Source organism: Pleurodeles waltl, chromosome 6 (genome assembly GCF_031143425.1).
Source record: "Pleurodeles waltl isolate 20211129_DDA chromosome 6, aPleWal1.hap1.20221129, whole genome shotgun sequence".
NCBI lineage: Eukaryota > Metazoa > Chordata > Amphibia > Caudata > Salamandridae > Pleurodeles > Pleurodeles waltl.
In genome coordinates, this window is record NC_090445.1 from 367,025,335 (window position 1) to 367,042,425 (window position 17,091).

Below are 17,091 nucleotides of genomic sequence, written 5' to 3' on the forward strand. Positions count from 1 at the left end.
CTTAGTGCAATTTTCACAGTTCCTGGGGGAGGTAAGTTTTTGTTAGTTTTACCAGGTAAGTAAGACACTTACAGGGTTCAGTTCTTGGTCCAAGGTAGCCCACCGTTGGGGGTTCAGAGCAACCCCAAAGTCACCACACCAGCAGCTCAGGGCCGGTCAGGTGCAGAGTTCAAAGTGGTGCCCAAAACGCATGGGCTAGAATGGAGAGAAGGGGGTGCCCCGGTTCCGGTCTGCTTGCAGGTAAGTACCCGCGTCTTCGGAGGGCAGACCAGGGGGGTTTTGTAGGGCACCGGGGGGGACACAAGCCCACACAGAAATTTCACCCTCAGCAGCGCGGGGGCGGCCGGGTGCAGTGTAGAAACAAGCGTCGGGTTTTCAATGTTAGTCTATGAGAGATCCAGGGATCTCTTCAGCGCTGCAGGCAGGCCAGGGGGGGCTTCCTCGGGGAAACCTCCACTTGGGCAAGGGAGAGGGACTCCTGGGGGTCACTTCTGCAGTGAAAGTCCGGTCCTTCAGGTCCTGGGGGCTGCGGGTGCAGGGTCTTTTCCAGGCGTCGGGACTTAGGTTTCAGAGAGTCGCGGTCAGGGGAAGCCTCGGGATTCCCTCTGCAGGCGGCGCTGTGGGGGCTCAGGGGGGACAGGTTTTGGTACTCACAGTCGTAGAGTAGTCCGGGGGTCCTCCCTGAGGTGTTGGTTCTCCACCAGCCGAGTCGGGGTCGCCGGGTGCAGTGTTGCAAGTCTCACGCTTCTTGCGGGGAGTTGCAGGGGTCTTTAAAGCTGCTTCTTGAAACAAAGTTGCAGTCTTTTTGGAGCAGGTCCGCTGTCCTCTGGAGTTTCTTGTCGTCGAAGCAGGGCAGTCCTCAGAGGATTCAGAGGTCGCTGGTCACTTTGGAAGGCGTCGCTGGAGCAGAGTTCTTTGGAAGGCAGGAGACAGGCCGGTGAGTTTCTGGAGCCAAGGCAGTTGTTGTCTTCTGGTCTTCCTCTGCAGGGGTTTTCAGCTAGGCAGTCCTTCTTGTTGTTGCAGGAATCTAATTTTCTAGGGTTCAGGGTAGCCCTTAAATACTAAATTTAAGGGCGTGTTTAGGTCTGGGGGGTTAGTAGCCAATGGCTACTAGCCCTGAGGGTGGGTACACCCTCTTTGTGCCTCCTCCCAAGGGGAGGGGGTCACAATCCTAACCCTATTGGGGGAATCCTCCATCTGCAAGATGGAGGATTTCTAAAAGTCAGTCACCTCAGCTCAGGACACCTTAGGGGCTGTCCTGACTGGCCAGTGACTCCTCCTTGTTGCTTTCTTTGTTCCCTCCAGCCTTGCCGCCAAAAGTGGGGGCCGTGGCCGGAGGGGGCGGGCAACTCCACTAAGCTGGAGTGCCCTGCTGTGCTGTGACAAAGGGGTGAGCCTTTGTCGGCTCACCGCCAGGTGTTACAGCTCCTGCCTGGGGGAGGTGTTAGCATCTCCACCCAGTGCAGGCTTTGTTACTGGCCTCAGAGTGACAAAGGCACTCTCCCCATGGGGCCAGCAACATGTCTCTAGTGTGGCAGGCTGCTGGAACTAGTCAGCCTACACAGACAGTCGGTTAAGTTTCAGGGGGCACCTCTAAGGTGCCCTCTGGGGTGTATTTTGCAATAAAATGTACACTGGCATCAGTGTGCATTTATTGTGCTAAGAAGTTTGATACCAAACTTCCCAGTTTTCAGTGTAGCCATTATGGTGCTGTGGAGTTCGTGTTTGACAAACTCCCAGACCATATACTCTTATGGCTACCCTGCACTTACAATGTCTAAGGTTTTGCTTAGACACTGTAGGGGCACAGTGCTCATGCACTGGTACCCTCACCTATGGTATAGTGCACCCTGCCTTAGGGCTGTAAGGCCTGCTAGAGGGGTGTCTTACCTATACTGCATAGGCAGTGAGAGGCTGGCATGGCACCCTGAGGTGAGTGCCATGTCGACTTACTTGTTTTGTTCTCACTAGCACACACAAGCTGGCAAGCAGTGTGTCTGTGCTGAGTGAGGGGTCTCTAGGGTGGCATAATACATGCTGCAGCCCTTAGAGACCTTCCCTGGCATCAGGGCCCTTGGTACCAGAGGTACCAGTTACAAGGGACTTATCTGGATGCCAGGGTGTGCCAATTGTGGAAACAATGGTACATTTTAGGTGAAAGAACACTGGTGCTGGGGCCTGGTTAGCAGGGTCCCAGCACACTTCCCAGTCAAGTCAGCATCAGTATCAGGCAAAAAGTGGGGGGTAACTGCAACAGGGAGCCATTTCTTTACACATAGGTTTGAGGAAGAGCTACACTCAACTGATGTAGACCATACGCAAAAGCGTATTTTCATTCAGCAGGGGACAGGAAAAATAAGCACCCTTCCCCCTATTAGAAGAAAGAGAAGATTGGAGTTCCAAACTGAACAGACACCACAAACAAAAGTGGTGAAAAAAAGTTACCCCACCACCCTCTCCTCCACCTGTGATTAACGTCTCACCAGCACAAACTCCATCACATTCCCCAGCTCACACCACCATGAGCCAGGGTGACCAAGATCAAGACGCATGGGACTTATACGACGCCCCAGTGTCAGATAACAGTCCGGAGGCATACCCTACGAAGCCATCTCCACCAGAGGACAGCACTGCGTATTCTAAAGTGGTGGTTAGAGCAGCACAATTTCACAATGTAAGCCTCCACTCAGAACAGGTCGAGGATGACTTTTTATTCAACACACTCTCCTCCACCCACAGCTCCTACCAAAGCCTGCCTATGCTCCCTGGTATGCTCCGGCACGCAAAAGAAATCTTTAAGGAGCCGGTCAAAAGCAGGGCAATCACACCAAGAGTGGAAAAAAAGTACAAGGCGCCTCCTACAGACCCGGCTTTCATCACTACACAGCTGCCACCAGACTCTGTCGTTGTAGGAGCAGCTAGGAAAAGGGCCAACTCCCACACATCTGGAGATGCACCACCCCCAGATAAAGAAAGCCGCAAGTTCGATGCAGCTGGTAAGAGTCGCAGCACAAGCTGCAAACCAGTGGCGCATCGCTAACTCCCAGGCACTACTTGCGCGCTATGACAGAGCCCATTGGGATGAGATGCAACATCTCATTGACCATCTGCCCAAGGACCTACAAAATAGGGCAAAACAAGTGGTTGAGGAGGGACAGACCATTTCCAACAACCAAATCCGCTCCTCCATGGACGCTGCAGATACAGCTGCACGGACAATTAATACATCTGTAACTATCAGAAGGCATGCATGGCTCCGAACGTTTGGATTTAAACCAGAGATTCAGCAAGCAGTTCTCAATATGCCTTTTAATGAAAAAGAACTATTCGGTCCAGAAGTGGACACAGCGATTGAGAAGCTCAAAAAAGACACGGACACTGCTAAAGCCATGGGCGCACTCTACTCCCCGCAGAGCAGAGGGAATTACAGCACATTCCGTAAAACACCCTTTAGAGGGGGGTTTCGGGGTCAGAGCACACAAGCCAGCACCTCACAGGCAACACAGTCCAGTTACCAGGGACAGTACAGACGAGGTTTTCGGGGACAATATAGAGGAGGGCAATTCCCTCGGAATAGAGGAAAATTTCAAAGCCCCAAAACCCCTACTACTAAGCAGTGACTCACATGTCACTCATCCCCTCCACACAACACCAGTGGGGGGAAGAATAAGTCATTATTACAAAGCATGGGAGGAAATCACTACAGACACTTGGGTTCTAGCAATTATCCAACATGGTTATTGCATAGAATTTCTACAATTCCCTCCAAACATACCACCAAAAGCACAAAATTTGACAAAACATCATTCCAATCTCCTGGAGATAGAAGTGCAGGCACTATTGCAAAAGAATGCAATCGAATTAGTGGCAAACACACAAATAAACACAGGGGTTTACTCACTGTACTTTCTGATACCAAAGAAGGACAAAACGCTGAGACCAATCCTAGACCTCAGAATAGTGAACACATTCATCAAATCAGACCATTTTCACATGGTCACACTACAAGAAGTATTACCATTGCTAAAACTACACGACTACATGTCAACTTTAGACCTCAAGGACGCGTATTTCCATATACCAATACACCCATCGCACAGGAAATACCTAAGGTTTGTATTCAAAGGAATACATTACCAATTCAAGGTACTGCCTTTCGGATTAACAACCGCACCAAGAGTCTTTACCAAATGTCTAGCGGTAGTCGCTGCACACATCAGAAGGCAGCAAATACATGTGTTCCCATATCTAGACGACTGGCTAATCAATGCCCATTCGTTAATAGAGTGCTCAAATCACACAAATCAGATCATACAAACCCTCTTCAAACTAGGGTTCACCGTCAACTTCACAAAATCCAACATTCTGCCGTGCAAGGTACAACAATACCTAGGAGCCATAATAGACACAACAAAAGGAGTAGCCACTCCAAGTCCCCAAAGAATTCAAAATTTCAACACCATCATACAACGCATGTATCCAACACAAAAGATACAAGCAAAGATGGTATTACAACTCTTAGGCATGATGTCTTCATGCATAGCCATTGTCCCAAACGCAAGACTGCGCATGAGGCCCTTACAACAGTGCCTAGCATCACAGTGGTCTCAAGCACAGGGTCATCTTCTAGATCTGGTGTTAATAGACCGCCAAACTTACCTCTCGCTTCTGTGGTGGAACAACATAAATTTAAACAAAGGGCGGCCTTTCCAAGACCCAGTGCCACAATACGTAATAACAGATGCTTCCATGACAGGGTGGGGCGCACACCTCGATCACCACAGCATACAAGGACAATGGAACGTACATCAAACAAGACTGCATATAAATCGCCTAGAACTTCTAGCAGTTTTTCAAGCACTAAAAGCTTTCCAACCAATAATAGTTCACAAATACATTCTCGTCAAGACAGACAACATGACAACAATGTATTATCTAAACAAGCAAGGGGGGACGCACTCCACGCAGTTAAGCCTGCTAGCACAAAAAATTTGGCGTTGGGCAATTCACAACCAAATTCGCCTAATAGCACAATTTATACCAGGGATCCAAAATCAACTCGCAGACAATCTCTCTCGAGATCACCAACAGGTCCACGAATGGGAAATTCACCCCCAAATTCTGAACACCTATTTCAAACTCTGGGGAACACCTCAAATAGACTTGTTTGCGACGAAGGAGAACGCAAAATGCCAAAACTTCGCATCCAGATACCCACACACAGTCCCAAGGCAATGCCCTATGGATGAACTGGTCAGGGATATTTGCTTACGCTTTTCCTCCTCTCCCTCTCCTTCCTTACCTGGTAAACAAACTCAGTCAAAACAAACTCAAACTCATATTAATAGCACCAACTTCGGCAAGGCAACCCTGGTACACAACGCTGCTAGACCTATCAGTAGTACCCCACATCAAATTGCCCAACAGGCCAGATCTGTTGACACAACACCACCAAAAGATCAGACACCCAGATCCAGCATCGCTGAATCTAGCAATCTGGCTCCTGAAATCTTAGAATTCGGGCACTTACAACTTACCCAAGAATGTATGGAAGTCATAAAGCAAGCCAGAAGGCCATCCACCAGGCACTGCTATGCAAGTAAATGGAAGAGGTTTGTTTGCTACTGTCATATTAATCAAATACAACCATTACACAACTCCAGAACATGTAGTGGGTTACTTGCTTCACTTACAAAAATCTAACCTGGCTTTCTCTTCCATTAAAATACACCTTGCAGCAATATCTGCATACCTGCAGACTACCTATTCAACTTCCCTATATAAGATACCAGTCATTAAAGCATTCATGGAGGGCCTTAGGAGAATTATACCACCAAGAACACCACCTGTTCCTTCATGGAACCTAAATGTTGTCCTAACTAGACTTATGGGTCCACCTTTTGAACCCATGCACTCCTGCGAAATACAGTTCCTAACCTGGAAGGTTGCATTTCTCATCGCCATTACTTCCCTAAGAAGAGTAAGCGAGATTCAGGCGTTTACAATACAAGAACCTTTTATACAACTACACAAAAATAAGGTCGTCCTAAGGACTAATCCCAAATTTTTGCCTAAGGTTATTTCACCGTTCCATCTAAATCAAACAGTGGAACTTCCAGTGTTCTTTCCACAGCCAGATACCGTAGCTGAAAGGGCACTACATACATTAGATGTCAAAAGAGCATTGATGTATTACATTGACAGAACAAAGAACATCAGAAAGACAAAACAACTATTTATTGCATTTCAAAAACCTCATGCAGGAAACCCAATATCAAAACAAGGTATAGCCAGATGGATAGTTAAATGCATCCAAATCTGCTACCTTAAAGCTAAACGACAGCTGCCCATTACACCAAGGGCACACTCAACCAGAAAGAAAGGTGCTACCATGGCCTTTCTAGGAAACATCCCATTGCAAGAAATATGTAAGGCAGCCACATGGTCTACGCCTCACACATTCACAAAGCACTACTGTGTAGACGTGTTATCCGCACAACAAGCCACAGTAGGTCAAGCCGTATTAAGAACATTATTTCAAACTACTTCCACTCCTACAGGCTGAGCCACCGCTTTTGGGGAGATAACTGCTTACTAGTCTATGCAAAACATGCGTATCTACAGCGACAGATGCCATCGAACTGAAAATGTCACTTACCCAGTATACATCTGTTCGTGGCATCAGTCGCAGTAGATTCGCATGTGCCCACCCGCCTCCCCGGGAGCCTGTAGCAGTTCGGAAGTTACCTTCAACTATTTGTATATATATCATCTCAACCTTAAATAGGTACATACTTAGTCAATCCATTGCATGGGCACTATTACTACAATTCAACTCCTACCTCACCCTCTGCGGGGGAAAAACAATCGAAGATGGAGTCGACGCCCATGCGCAATGGAGACAAAAGGAGGAGTCACTCGGTCCCGTGACTCGAAAGACTTCTTCAAAGAAAAACAACTTGTAACACTCCGGCCCAACACCAGATGGCGAGCTATGCAAAACATGCGAATCTACTGCGACTGATGCCACGAACAGATGTACACTGGGTAAGTGACATTTTCATTATATAGCGCTTACTACCCCTGATGAGGTGTCGAAGCGCTTTTCGGCGAGTAGCCCGCTACTCCGGAACCCAAAAGGAATTAGTGGTGGATTAGTATAGGGAAATATGAGTACAGTTTGAGTATTATTATGAGTTAATTTGAGCCGCGGATATATGAGTTTGTTAGTTCTATTGACTGGAGTAATGGAGGGGTGGAGGAGGGAAGAATTCATAAGTGTTAATTGGGAGTTTATGGTAGTAGGATTTAGGCTTGTGATGAGTAAAGGGGAAATGGAGGAGGGAAGAGTCTGTGGAAAGAGTTGGGGAGATCATAGTAGCAGGAGGGGTTTTGGATGAGTTAAAGGTGAGATAAATGAGGGAGAATTTAGTAGGGTTGTTTGGGAGATCATGGTAGTACAGTGAGGTTTGGTTGAGTTAGATGTGGAAGAGGAGGGTAGAGCTTAGACAAGGTTATTGAGGAGATGAAAGTAGTTGAATGGATTTGGGATGAATCACAGTGGGAATGGAGGATAGATTGATAGAAACATGACCTCTGGTGATGGTTAGAAAAAGTGTGATATGCTTTTTGGCTCATAAAGTAAAACTGTGCTGAAAAAGCCAAACAAAAACTATCTTCCTTATACACTCCTGGGCAACACATTGCAAAAGAGACCTATCAGTGAGGTACACAAACTACTGTTTGGAGGAAATGCTAATTGACCGTTAGGCAAAAAATATCAATTTTTAGAACATCAATAATGATTGTGTTTCATTCACTTCGGGCTTTCTATGGAGCCCAAGTCTAAAGTAGCAAGGAAGCCCAAACAGTAAATAAGACTTCATATGTAAAATTTCAGAATTACTACATGAACAACTGAAAGAGGCATTTATAGTCATGATTATGTAAACCAACAAACATACATAACAAATATAGTAGGTAGAAAGAAATCGCACTAAATCTGATTGCCATTCTGTAATTATTGTTTGTATTCCCAGAGTTAGGAATGCCTTGGATTTTAGCTCCTTAATTTTTTCACCCGTTTATTGAATCACCACAAAACTTTCCAGACCTATAGCTTTTCCTACATTTTGAGATAATATTTTTTGGGGTAAATTAAGAGGGTGCAAAGATTAAGGGTTTGGGGGAGGGGGGCTGTGTCCCATAACGCAGTTTTCCGCCAATGCTTTTTCCATAGACTATTCTATTTGATGTAGCGCATAAATGGCTGAAAGGATTTGCATGAAATTTGGCAGGAATATACAGTATGGTGCACATTGGATGCTTTTGACTACTGCAGTTAAGTAGGGTAAGTAGATTTTAAGAAATAAGGCATTGAAACTCTGTGATAGGTCACTGCGGTACTGAGGCGAAATTCCGCAGATTTTTGTGAAACTGCCAGGGTACATAGCCCTTAGCATGTTTATAAAATAAAGGACGAGCCGCCATTGCACACTCAACCATTTCACTGTATGCCACTCCACTGTGCTATTCTGCTGTATGGCACTTCACTCACCTCCAGTTTATATACTCCACTCCACTCCATTGGATGCCATTCCAGTGTATGCCACGCATCTTTATGCCATTGCAGTCTACCCCAGTCCACTCTACGCCTCCCCAGTCTACACCACTCCACTGTATGCTACTCCCCTGTACACTGTAACACTCTTTGCCACTCTGCTTCACAACACTCCACTCTGCGCCATTCTATTCTTACACTGAACTCCAGTCCACTCTACGATATTACACTGTATGAAACTCCACTGTACTCCACTGCAGTGTACACCAATCCACTCTTTGCCACTCTGTTATATGCTACTCCAGTATATGCTATTCCACTCTGCCATTCCACTGTACACCACTCTATTCTATTCTACTGTATGACACTCCACTGTACAACGCTCCACTGTATGCTACTAAACAGTGCTACTTCACTCTACGCCACTCTAGTGTATGCCACTCCACACCACCACTCTAACTACTCTATTCTATGCTAGTCCATTTGGACACCAGTCCACACTACACCTCCACTGTATGCTGTTCCACTCTGTACGAGGCTACAATCTTTGCCACTCTGATATTCCACTATACTCCTCTGTATGCTACACTATATGCTAGTCCACTGTACGCCACTCCACTGCACACTACTTCACTATATGCCACTCCACTCTACACCACCCCAGTGTACTCTCTTCCACTTGACATACTCTAAGAAATTCTACTAGACTCTACTCCTTTAGATGCTACTCAACTCTATCCCCATACAGTCCACTGTCCAAATTTGTATTCTACTCAATGTCCGTACACTGTTGAACAACACTCCTCTCCAAGCCAACATTTTCCAAACACTGTATGGCACAGCACTCCACTAAACTCTCCAACCTTTTCGGTAGCAAGAGCTACTTATGAGCACTAAAAATCTTTGTGAGCTAATGAAGGCTAAACAACTTGTACGTTATTACCAGACACCCCAATGCCCTGCTTTGTCAACTTTAAGCCTAATGCCCATAGAGCCACATACCATGGTTTGAACAAACTGCTTTGACTATAGGCGCTATGACTGGGCTTCCATGTGTGTCTGAGAGCTTGGTCTTTGGGGATGTATTACATATGTGCATATGAATGGGATAGATCTTTCTGGGCAACTGGGAGCCTTTGTCATATGTACTCGTGACACAGGACATACCTTTTTGCCATATATGGCACTGTTATATGTATAACACAAACATATCATCATATGGAACTTTTTTCTGCACTTTATATTTCTCCCATTTACAAAATGACTGTTTTTCAGTTACAAATATGGCAGTGTCCTGCTGGCCACTGGGAGCAAAAGACCTGCTATTTGTAAATGCAACACTTTTGGGGGGGGGGGTGAGGTTGAGAAAATTAATTTAACTCAATTTTAAGGTAACGTTTCATTTTAATTTTCTCCGATGTAACAGGATTGAGAAACAGCATTGTGTTCTCACCTCCCATACCGACTTGACAAGGACTTTTATTTAAGAGTTAAATACCTTAGTGCTTCAATTCTTCACCTCTGTGCCCTTGGTCATAAATCTGATTCCAGCACTGCTCCTTATCAGGCTCTATTTGCAGCCTGATGATAATGTAACATTGTAAGGAAATGCCTCCTTGGCATGGTTACCCCCTGACTTTTTGCCTTTGCTGATGCTATGTTTTGAATTGAAAGTGTGCTGAGGCCTGCTAACCAGGCCCCAGCACCAGTGTTCTTTCCCTAACCTGTACTTTTGATTCCACAATTGGCACACCCTGGCATCCAGATAAGTCCCTTGTAACTGGTACCTCTGGTACCAAGGGCCCTGATGCCAGGGAAGGTCTCTAAGGGCTGCAGCATGCATTATGCCACCCTAGAGACCCCTCACTCAGCACAGACACACTGCTTACCAGCTTGTGTGTGCTAGTGAGAACAAAATGAGTAAGTCGACATGGCACTCCCCTCAGGGTGCCATGCCAGCCTCTCACTGCCTATGCAGTATAGGTAAGACACCCCTCTAGCAGGCCTTACAGCCCTAAGGCAGGGTGCACTATACCATAGGTGAGGGCACCAGTGCATGAGCACTGTGCCCCTACAGTGTCTAAGCAAAACCTTAGACATTGTAAGTGCAGGGTAGCCATAAGAGTATATGGTCTGAGAGTCTGTTTTACACGAACTCCACAGCACCATAATGGCTACACTGAAAACTGGGAAGTTTGGTATCAAATTTCTCAGCACAATAAATGCACACTGATGGCAGTGTACATTTTATTGTAAAATACACCACAGAGGGCACCTTAGAGGTTCCCCCTGAAACCTAACCGACTATCTGTGTAGGCTGACTGGTCCCAGCAGCCTGCCACACTAGACATGTTGCTGGCCCCATGGGGAGAGTGCCTTTGTCACTCTGAGGCCAGTAACAAAGCCTGCACTGGGTGGAGATGCTAACACCTCCCCCAGGCAGGAGCTGTAACACCTGGCGGTGAGCCTCAAAGGCTCACCCCTTTGTCACAGCACCACAGGACACTCCAGCTTAGTGGAGTTGCCCGCCCCCTCCGGCCACGGCCCCCACTTTTGGCGGCAAGGCTGGAGGAAACAAAGAAAACAACAAGGAGGAGTCACTGGCCAGTCAGGACAGCCCCTAAGGTGTCCTGAGCTGAAGTGACTCTAACTTTTAGAAATCCTCCATCTTGCAGATGGAGGATTCCCTCAATAGGATTAGGGATGTGACCCCCTCCCCTTGGGAGGAGGCACAAAGAGGGTGTACTCACCCTCAGGGCTAGTAGCCATTGGCTACTAACCCCCCAGACCTAAACACGCCCTTAAATTTAGTATTTAAGGGCTCTCCCTGAACCTAGAAATTAGATTCCTGCAACTACAAGAAGGACTGCTGAGCTGAAAGACCCCTGCAGAGGAAGACCAGAAGACACCAACTGCCTTGGCCCCAGACTTACCGGCCTGTCTCCTGCCTTCCAAAGAACCCTGCTCCAGCGACGCTTTCCAAGGGACCAGCGACCTCTGAATCCTCCGAGGACTGCCCTGCTTCGAAAAAGACAAACTCCTGAGGACAGCGGCACTGCTCCAAAAGAACTGCAACTTTGTTACAAGGAGCAGATTTAAAGACCCTGCAACTCCCCGCAAGAAGCGTGAGACTTGCAACACTGCACCCGGCGACCCCGACTCGACTGGTGGAGAACAACCAACTCAGGGAGGACCCTCCGGCGACTCTACGACTGTGAGTAACCAAAGTTGTCCCCCCTGATCCCCCACAGCGACGCCTGCAGAGGGAATCCCCAGGCTCCCCCTGACCGCGACTGTCTGAACTCCATTTCCCGACAGCTGGAAAAGACCCTGCACCCGCAGCCCCCAGCCCCCAAAGAAACGGAACTTCTGTGCAGGAGTGACCCCCAGGAGGCCCTCTCCCTTGCCCAGGTGGTGGCTACCCCGAGGAGCCCCCCCCTTGCCTGCCTGCGACGCTGAAGAGATCCCTTGATCTCTCATTGACTTCCATTGAAAACCCGACGCGTGTTTGCACACTGCACCCGGCCGCCCCCGCGCTGCTGAGGGTGTACTTTCTGTGCTGACTTGTGTCCCCCCCGGTGCCCTACAAAACCCCCCTGGTCTGCCCTCCGAAGACGCGGGTACTTACCTGCTGGCAGACTGGAACCGGGGCACCCCCTTCTCTCCATTGAAGCCTATGTGTTTTGGGCACCTCTTTGACCTTTGCACCTGACCGGCCCTGAGCTGCTGGTGTGATAACTTTGGGGTTGCTCTGAACCCCCAACGGTGGGCTACCTTGGACCAAAAACTGAAAACTGTAAGTGACTTACTTACCTGTGAAAACTAACAATAACTTACCTCCCCCAGGAACTGTGAAAATTGCACTGTCCACTTTTAAAACAGCTTATTGTGTTTTATGTGAAAAGTATACATGCTAAAGTAATGATTCAAAGTTCCTAGAGTACTTACCTGCAATACCTTTCAAATGAGCTATTACATGTAAAATTTGAACCTGTGGTTCTTAAAATAAACTAAGAAAAGATATTTTTCTATAACAAAACCTATTGGCTGGATTTGTCTCCGAGTGTGTGTACCTCATTTATTGCCTATGTGTATGTACAACAAATGCTTAACACTACTCCTTGGATAAGCCTACTGCTCGACCACACTACCACAAAATAGAGCATTAGTATTATCTCTTTTTACCACTATTTTACCTCTAAGGGGAACCCTTGGACTCTGTGCATGCTATTCCTTACTTTGAAATAGCACATACAGAGCCAACTTCCTACAAACATAAACACAGCCTTTCCTTAATTTTAAAAGGAAAAATGTTATCCTATGCTTATTTAAAAATGGACTCCAGGCTATGAGCTACACAGAAAGGGTCTGGGAGTTAATAAGAGTTCACGATCGACTTGTTGTAGACACCTGCACTATAGTATGTGTATAAGACGCCACTCCAATTTACAACAGTTTCTTTGACTCTGCACCACTTCAGTGTACACCATGACATACTACACTTACCTGCTGTATTCTCCACCTCTCCACTGCTCTACTCTTTCATTCTGTTACTTCACTCTGCCGTACAGAATTAAAGTGTACGCTATTTCATTGTATGCTACTCCACTTTACAGTAATCCACTCAACACAGTTCCACTGTATGATACACTCCTGCACTCTATACAACTCCAAGTCTACCCCACTTTATGGCACACTTCTACATTCTACTCCACTCTGTGCCAGTACACTCTATTGTACAACTCTATTCCACTATTCAACACTTCTATGCAACACAGCACTTCACTCCACACTCCAGTTTATAACATTTTACTACCTACGCTATGCTACTACAGTCCATGCCAGCCTGATATACCACTACACTCTACTTTACTCCACACTACATTATGCCACTCCACATCATTGTACGAGACTTCACCTCACTCTACACTATCTACTCTACGCAGTTCCACTGTTTGACACACTAATGTACTCTATGCAGGTCCACTCTACTAGTCTACTATACTGTATACCTCTCTCCCACATTTTACTCTTGTCTGTACCTCTACACTCCACTGTGCAACACTACTATACGGAATGCCACTGTACAACGTGCTACTTCACTCTTTGCAGCTCTACGATACTCTAATCCACTGTACGCAGCCCTTAGTATGCCACTGCATCCCACTTTACTCTAATCTGACACAGTACTCCACTGTATGCCACTCTGCCATTGTACTCTTGAACACTCAATACCAATCCATTATACCAGTCACTGCAACACTGTATTGTACACCACTCCACCCTAAAAATTCAACTAGATTGTATGCCTCGCTGTTCTAGTCTACATTACCTTACAATACTGTGCGCCACTACACTCTGCAGCACTTCTCCTCAATTTGACACTTTACTCAACTGTATGCTACACCACTCCATGCCACTGTAGTATGCACCATGCTACTCCACTATGACACTTCACTCTTCCGTACTGCATTGTGCTAAACTCTAATACACTTTCTCATTCTATGCCACTACCATACTCCACTCTGCACCACTCCACTGTCTGACAATCTACTTCACTCTGTGCAAATTCTCTACAAAGCTGTATGACACTGCTCCACTCTAGGCCATCCACTCTGCTGTTCTGTACTACACTGTAAAGTACTATGCTGTACTTCACTCAGTGACCTGCCACTCCACTTCTTTGATACGCCACGTCATTATGACTGCTCTCCACTCTACGACACTCAGCACTACTTGACGATACTCCACTCTACAACTCTACCTCCCCTACTCTGACAGTCAACAACTCGCTGCTCTAGTCTTATACGTGACTCCACTGTATGAGACACCATGCCACTACTCTACATAGCACTGTACGATACATCACTACACTGTGCTCTAGTCTACTGGATTACAATCTACAGTACTCCAGTCTCTGACAATAGACTTTACACCACTCTCCTCCACTGTACTGTACAAATCCACATAACTCTTAACTCATGACACTGGACTCTACGATTTGAAACACATTTTTATTAAAAACATTGAAACCCAGAAAATACTAACTATAACTTGCCACTCTTCCAAGCATTGTTTTCTCACAAATGATACTCCACTGTACAACACTAAACAAGATTCTCCACCACTCTACTGTACAACACTGCACTGTAAGGCACATTACTGAACTAAACTCTTTGCTACTACACTCTAAAACACTGGTGCACACTATGCCAGTGTACTATGCTCTGCTCCGTGACACTCCACCACATTTCATTCTACAATACTTCACTCCTCAGTACAATGATAACTCCACACCATGCAACTCCACCGTTTAACACTTTACTCCACTGTACATTACGTCAGTCCACACTACTCCAATCATTTCAATCTGCAGTACTCCGCACTAGACTATACAACACTCCTTCACTGTACTGTACCACACTCCACTTGACACTCCACACTGATTTGAAACACATTTTGATTATAAATATAAACTCATTGCCAATACAATGAAGAAATAATTTTTTTTTTAAAGTACGGATAATATTTAGTTTGAAATAAATACCTTGTGTTCTTTCTAAATAAACTGTAAAGTTATATTTATAACTTCAACTTGTAATTTATGCACCACCTTCAAATTACTGTCGCACACCTCTGAACACCGTATTGTCACCTAACTTGCCACACTAAGTTAACTAACTCGTGCCTGCTCCATGCACTTGTTTTACCCTTGCATATTACATCCCTTATAGCGTGGGAAATCATAGCATTCATAACATCTTATACCCTCTCAAATTACATCATTTGTCACTACACAATGTATGGTAGAGTGGCGAGTTATAGCGAGTGTTGTCTGGTTAGTGAACTGATTTTAGAATTGTATACGTTTCTGTAGTTTAAGCTTGATTTGTACAGGGGAAAGTTAACTAAGTTGTACACAGACTACACACACAATACATATAAACACATGTATAAAATGACAATGTCCATCGAGTGTTCAGCAGCATTTGGGAATTAACATTAGGCACAACTGACTGCCACCTGATTGATCATTTCTTTCAGTTAATACCTTTTCCGGAAAAAAGACAGAGTAACACATTAGGATTTACTTTTCTTTTAAAAATCATTTTTCACTGTCCTTGCAGAAAGTGCGCCACAGTAAGCTGGCTGAGTCTGTGGAGAAGGCTATTGAAGACAAGAAATACTTGGGAGGAACCGACCCCTCTACAGTGGAAATGTGCTACCCCCCTATTATTCAGAGTGGCGGCCACTACAATCTCAAGTTCAGTGTGGTGAGGTGAGAAAGTGATACATGCACTGATATTTCTCTCACTTGCTGACTTGCTTTTCCTCTCACACTCCAGCAAACCCACAGACCTGTTTCTTTAAAGTGCTCTGTAGTATGTTTAGAAAAGGATGTAACGTTTCAGTGGAACTAATGTACTACATGCCCCTACAGGCACATTTCCAAAGTTTACAAAATATGCTGCAGTTTCTTGCTTGTGTTTAATATGTACTTCGTTAATTGCCAATCACCTTCTTTCCCCACTTCAGTGACAAAAACCACATGCACTTTGGTGCCATTACCTGTGCCATGGGAATCCGTTTTAAGTCCTACTGCTCCAACCTTGTGCGCACACTGATGGTAGACCCTCCACAGGAAGTGCAGGACAATTACAGTTTCCTTCTGCAGCTACAGGAGGAGATGCTGAAGGACTTCAAACATGGTGAGAGCAAATTGTGCTGGGGTTTGGGCAGCTACCACTTGATTGATGTGCAATTTATCATCCAATTAATTACAAAATATTAATTGACTGGATGGAAACCTGAGTGGGGTTGTTTACTTGGTAGCCTCAGGAGATGGGTCTACTCATCTGTTCTTATTGAACTTGGCCACCATGCCATCAAATGAACAACTACATGCAAAGTACCTTATTCTGTCTTTATGCAGCCTGTAGTAGAATTGATCTGTTAGTGCCATATATGTGCAGACAATCCACATTTTATAGGAGTACGACAAGCTGATAATAGAAATGTTACTGTTGGCTGCACATTTTACCTTGAAGATTTTATATCCTGCAAAGGTTCCAAACCGAGGCTTTCGGTGGAATCTCAACATTAGAAACAATAGTTTTATGATTCTAATTAATGGGAGCGGGTCCTGTCGCCATCTCTGAAAGTAAATAACATTGGGGTCAAAATGGTAGCCAGGAACATTAGTATCTATTGAGGCGGAGAACAGTGCTACCTCTCACGTAATCTACCCATTGTTTGTGCAGTTGTAGCCAGAAAGAATATCTTTACAGTTGAAGAAGAGTCAAAATTGAGCCTCCGGGCTTTGTCCGAAGAAGGGTTGGGGTGCGTTTGAGCAGATTGGACAAGGTAAAATATAGTGTCCTGGAATGCACTTGACCCAGGATTGGGAAATTGAAAACTGGCAGCAATCATTCAGTCTTTGGAATCTCCTTGGATAATTAAAGTTGAGGAAAGAAATGTGTATGCTGGGCCATGTGAAAGCATCCTCGTTTGTGAATCTTGTAATACACTGC

At 45.6% G+C, this 17,091-nt stretch overlaps 1 protein-coding gene across 1 annotated transcript in view; it reads left to right on the forward strand.

Annotated features, from left to right (window-relative positions):
• The window catches only part of SUPT16H (SPT16 homolog, facilitates chromatin remodeling subunit), a 263,510-nt gene that overhangs the window by 67,780 nt on the left and 178,639 nt on the right, over positions 1–17,091 (forward strand). The window contains exons 6-7 of the mRNA XM_069238275.1: positions 15,688–15,839; positions 16,097–16,269. Of these exons, the coding sequence (XP_069094376.1) occupies positions 15,688–15,839; positions 16,097–16,269 (325 nt within the window). The remainder of the gene's footprint in view (positions 1–15,687; positions 15,840–16,096; positions 16,270–17,091) is intronic.